The sequence below is a fragment of the Amphimedon queenslandica genome, unplaced genomic scaffold, assembly GCF_000090795.2.
Source record: "Amphimedon queenslandica unplaced genomic scaffold, v1.1 AMPQUscaffold_12685, whole genome shotgun sequence".
Taxonomy (NCBI): Eukaryota; Metazoa; Porifera; class Demospongiae; order Haplosclerida; family Niphatidae; genus Amphimedon; species Amphimedon queenslandica.
In genome coordinates this window covers 22,613-26,775 of record NW_003547079.1, presented here as the reverse complement: position 1 = coordinate 26,775, position 4,163 = coordinate 22,613, and the positions used below count along the sequence as shown (strand labels likewise).

General features: G+C 35.4%; 2 protein-coding genes across 2 annotated transcripts in view; one reads left to right on the top strand and one right to left on the bottom strand.

The window, feature by feature from the left end:
* The window catches only part of LOC109587101 (uncharacterized), a 5,704-nt gene extending 4,848 nt beyond the window's left edge, over positions 1 to 856 (bottom strand). The window contains exons 1-3 of the mRNA XM_020003321.1: positions 315 to 856; positions 179 to 265; positions 12 to 133 (exon numbers count right to left, since the gene is read on the bottom strand). Coding sequence (XP_019858880.1) covers positions 12 to 133; positions 179 to 265; positions 315 to 684 — 579 coding nt within the window. The 5' untranslated portion in view covers positions 685 to 856. The remainder of the gene's footprint in view (positions 1 to 11; positions 134 to 178; positions 266 to 314) is intronic.
* Positions 857 to 1,503: 647 nt separating this feature from the next.
* LOC105314668 (unconventional myosin-Ie-like) overlaps positions 1,504 to 4,163 on the top strand; it is a 12,416-nt gene continuing 9,756 nt past the window's right edge. Inside the window, exons 1-3 of the mRNA XM_020003330.1 lie at positions 1,504 to 1,534; positions 2,387 to 2,472; positions 2,756 to 2,905. Coding sequence (XP_019858889.1) covers positions 2,468 to 2,472; positions 2,756 to 2,905 — 155 coding nt within the window. The 5' untranslated portion in view covers positions 1,504 to 1,534; positions 2,387 to 2,467. The remainder of the gene's footprint in view (positions 1,535 to 2,386; positions 2,473 to 2,755; positions 2,906 to 4,163) is intronic.

Sequence of the window (4,163 nt, the reverse complement as noted above, 5' to 3'; positions counted from 1 at the left end):
CTAATACCAACCAATGACATTTGGACACCTTTCAATTTTTCCTTTTCTTTAAAAACCTGAATAACAAAACGCTTGAGTATATTTGCAAATTCAGTTGTCATCCGAAGATACTCATCCTCTAGAAACTTAGGAACTAAAAATAATAGACATAAAATCTGTAAAAATATAGACTACTCACGATAAATGCTGTGACCAAAAGTAGCAGCAGGCTCAACTCGCTTCTCTTCATGGTTAGATCCTCGGTTAGATCCATCACTAGAAAATTCTTAAATACATTATGTAAAGCCATGCATTTTTGCTCCAAGTTATTTTACCTTTTCTTAGTTTTCTATCCCTAATTTTATCAGCCAATGCTCTTTCTCCAAGTTTATCTAATATCTCAGCTAATCTACTCCATGACGGCTTTCCTTGTTTATCAACATTATCCTTCCTTCTCAGCCAGTAAGCCAAACATTCTTCTAAACGATCCTCAACTTTTGCTTTATTGGCTTCTATGTTATCAAGTGTGTTCTTCCTGAGGCCAGTTTCCGATCCAAATCGTCTCCAGTCAGACTCAGAAAACTGTCTTAGCTCAGTTTTGACGTTATCCAAATCATCAAGTTGTAAAATAGTAGCCATAGCTGCGCCATAGATATTAAATGACAGGGATAGGAAACGGAAGCGTGGGCGTAGCCCAACCTCCATTCATTTGTATTGCTGCTAGGCTGACAGAGGCTCGTTGAAATTTTTTGTCACAATTTACCCTTGATTTTTCTTCTCTTAGAAACAATATCTCGCGAACAAGTGTTCCTATGCAAGTGGAATTAATGCATCAAGAAGCCTAATGTTTCCTCTTAATAATTCTGTTTTCTATTGTATAGATAATTTTACTAGATCTATGTTCATGTTATGGCTCTTTTAAAACCATAAAATGTATTTTTTGTCATTATAATCCCTTTTTTGAAAACAAGCTTGAGTAAGATACAAGATCTTTATAATCATATGAAAGAGCTTTCATTTGCATATGGAATGATACTAGTTAGAGTTAGAATCCATGAAGCATGAGTTTGTTACAACAGAAAAAGGGCGAAAAATGAAAAAATTTTGTTGTACCTATAACTCGTTGCAAAATAGCGTTGTAGATGTAAAAACCTTGCTGCAGGTAGTCCTAAACTTTCTATATGGAACGGTAGGTATATCATAAGTAAGCGTCCTCTTGGATTTCCATAAATATCCTTCGAAGTCCTTGCAGCACAGCCTCACTAATGGAGGAGATGGGAAATTAACCAGGTATTGGGCCGGTAACCAATAGCAACATCAACTAGCCTACGCCCCCGTTTCCAATCCCTTTCATTTACTCTATTATCTATGGCTGCGCTGAGCTATCTAGCCCCTCCCAATTTTTCACTTTTTCCGGAGTTAAAAATATTATTGTTCCAGGACAAAATGGCCAAGGAGTCTAACAAGGGCTAACAAGGGCTGTCAAGGGCTGTCAAATATTGGATAGTATAAATGCAGCCTACGTCTGTCATGGAAACTTTGTACAAGTCATTCAGTGAGTTGAATTATTGATTTATTCTTGGTGCTATGAAATGTTTTGCATGACATAGATGGTCAAGATAAAAATCAGTTTTATTTGTGACTCGAGTGTGACTACAAGGAGATTATTAACGAGATTCCTGATGTTCAGAAACAATATTATTGTTCATTGGTATTGTATGATTAGGTGCATTATGAATTGTATTACATCAGTGTACCTGCTTACAAATTATTTTTAATCGTCAATAGTATAATAGTCTGTCTTAATCTAATTAACTTTCATTAATTAATTTAATTATCATTAATTATTTTATGTACTTGCCAGTTATATAGCTTATTGCTTTTATTCAACTTTTTAGTTATTGCTTTTTAGTCCGAGTTTTCAGTTCGTATTGACTATAAAAACACTATTAAATTCTCAAGCTGTCAAAAACTCACTGCCGTGTAGCTGCCCTAAACATTACAAGTATAATAAGTTTTATGAAAGAGAGGTTTGGACAGGCCTGCCTGACTACCTCTCTATAGCATCTCTACCGTATAGTGCTTTATTTTTGCAGTGCTTTATTTTGCTGTAAAATTGTAATTGGCGGTTTTTAATTTGGTGATTTTTTGTGTACACATGCATTACTGAGCATGCACATAAATGATTGGCGGTTTTAATATTGGTGATTCTGCTTGCAAACTGCCAATCACCAAAATAAATAAAACTCTGCCAAATTAAAGCGCTATACAGTATATTGTTGAATAAGAAGGATAGGAAGAGGTTGAGTATTAATAGGAATTTTGTTGGTGATTATCTCGGGTTTGCTGATGATCCTGCCCTACGTGCTTGAGTCATAGTTACATGTATTCTTTTATTTTTTGATAGATAAAGAAGGGATCACATAAAGGTCAGCTTGTTATAGTTGTGAAAAGGAAACTTCCTCTTGAGACAATAACAGCTGTATCTATGAGGTAATTATTATAGTGTAATCATTATCAACTTCAATGAATTATGAGCTTCATTTTACATGTACATGTATACTCACTGTACAGCAGAAAGTATTATGCCCAATGACACATGGTCACTAATATAAAATTTCTCAGATAAAACATTCTTCAAAATAACTTCTGTCAAAATGAAGCAAAATAATTTGGTGGTTGCTTAATTAAGCATACGACCAATCTGCCAATATTATTTTCCTGCCAATACTTTATATTCCTTCTTTAACTTTCTCTTCTCTTTCTTTTCTCTCAGTCCCTTGCAAGATGATTTCTTTGTGATTCATGTTGCTAATGATTTTGATCCAGTCCTGGAGTCTGTTCTTAAAACTGAATTCTTGACTCTCCTCTCTGAGAAATATAAACACTTAACACAAAACCAACTGAAGTTCCAATTCAACAACAAGTGAGTGATACTTGACTTTTTAAATGATCTATATATATGTACAATGTACGTTATTAACTAGGTGAATGTAAACATTGAGGGGGCGAGCCATCAATTCACATTGTTTGATAAGAAGATTAAAATTATAATAAATCCAGCTCTTAGCCTGCATGCATTATGCATATTCAGACCCTGGCCTCATGGCCAGGGTCTGAACAGAGCAAACACACCAGTTAACACAACCAAAATAACCCAGTAAAAGAGACAAGGATGAACTATCCTGTCACTTTGAAAAAATGTGCCAAGCTAAACTTTTAATCAAGCTCCCACTTTTTGAAATAAAACTACTGAAATAAAATCAATCCAGCTCTTAACGTGCATGCATATTCAGACCCCATCCTGTGGTCTGAACAGAGCAAACCCACTATTTAACACCACTGACCAAAATGACCTAGTAAAAGTGACAAGGATGAACTGTCCTAATACTTTGAGAAAATGTGACAACTTCTAATCAAGCTTCTCTCACAATTTTAATTCTTTTAATGAGAGGACTAATCTAGAGGAGTCTTAAATCAAACTGCTTTTAAGTTCTTCAGCCTTTAGAGATGCTTTAGACAGCCCCTCTCTCTTATCTAACTGTTAGAAACTCAATCTGAGTTTGTCACGTTAAAATTTCCGCCATCTTGCTCTTTTTGACCACACCCTCTAAATTAATTTTGCCCACGTGGTCCAAATTTATCAATAATAGTATACTAATTTAATTTTCGTATTCTTCCGTTCATAAACAAGACGTAACGCAAATAGACCTAGACAGATTAGTGTGGGTCTCGCTCATGCTCGCCCCAATTAATTTTCGAAGTTTAAAAGTCACTGTATTTTGAATGAACATGTACATGTACATGTACATGCACCATAATTGTTTGAATAAACACCCTCCCAATTCCAACTACATGTACTGTACATGTGTACATGTACAGCAAATTGCACTGACCTTGCAAACCAATTTATAAACTAATCTATGAACTTTAAAGGGACTGTCTAAATTGAGGTGTGTCTTGCATTGTGTGGTCACATTACACCTACTTGGCAGTTTGCAAGGTCTATGCAAATAGCTGTACCATAGTTACTGTAATATCAAAGGGACCGCCAGGTGGTACATAGGCCATGTACACCTAACCGCTACCAGTTAACGATATTCACTGCAAGATAATGAGATTCATTGGAGTAGGGTAGAGAGGTCTGTTATGGAACAGTAGGGTATTATGGAACATTGCATCTA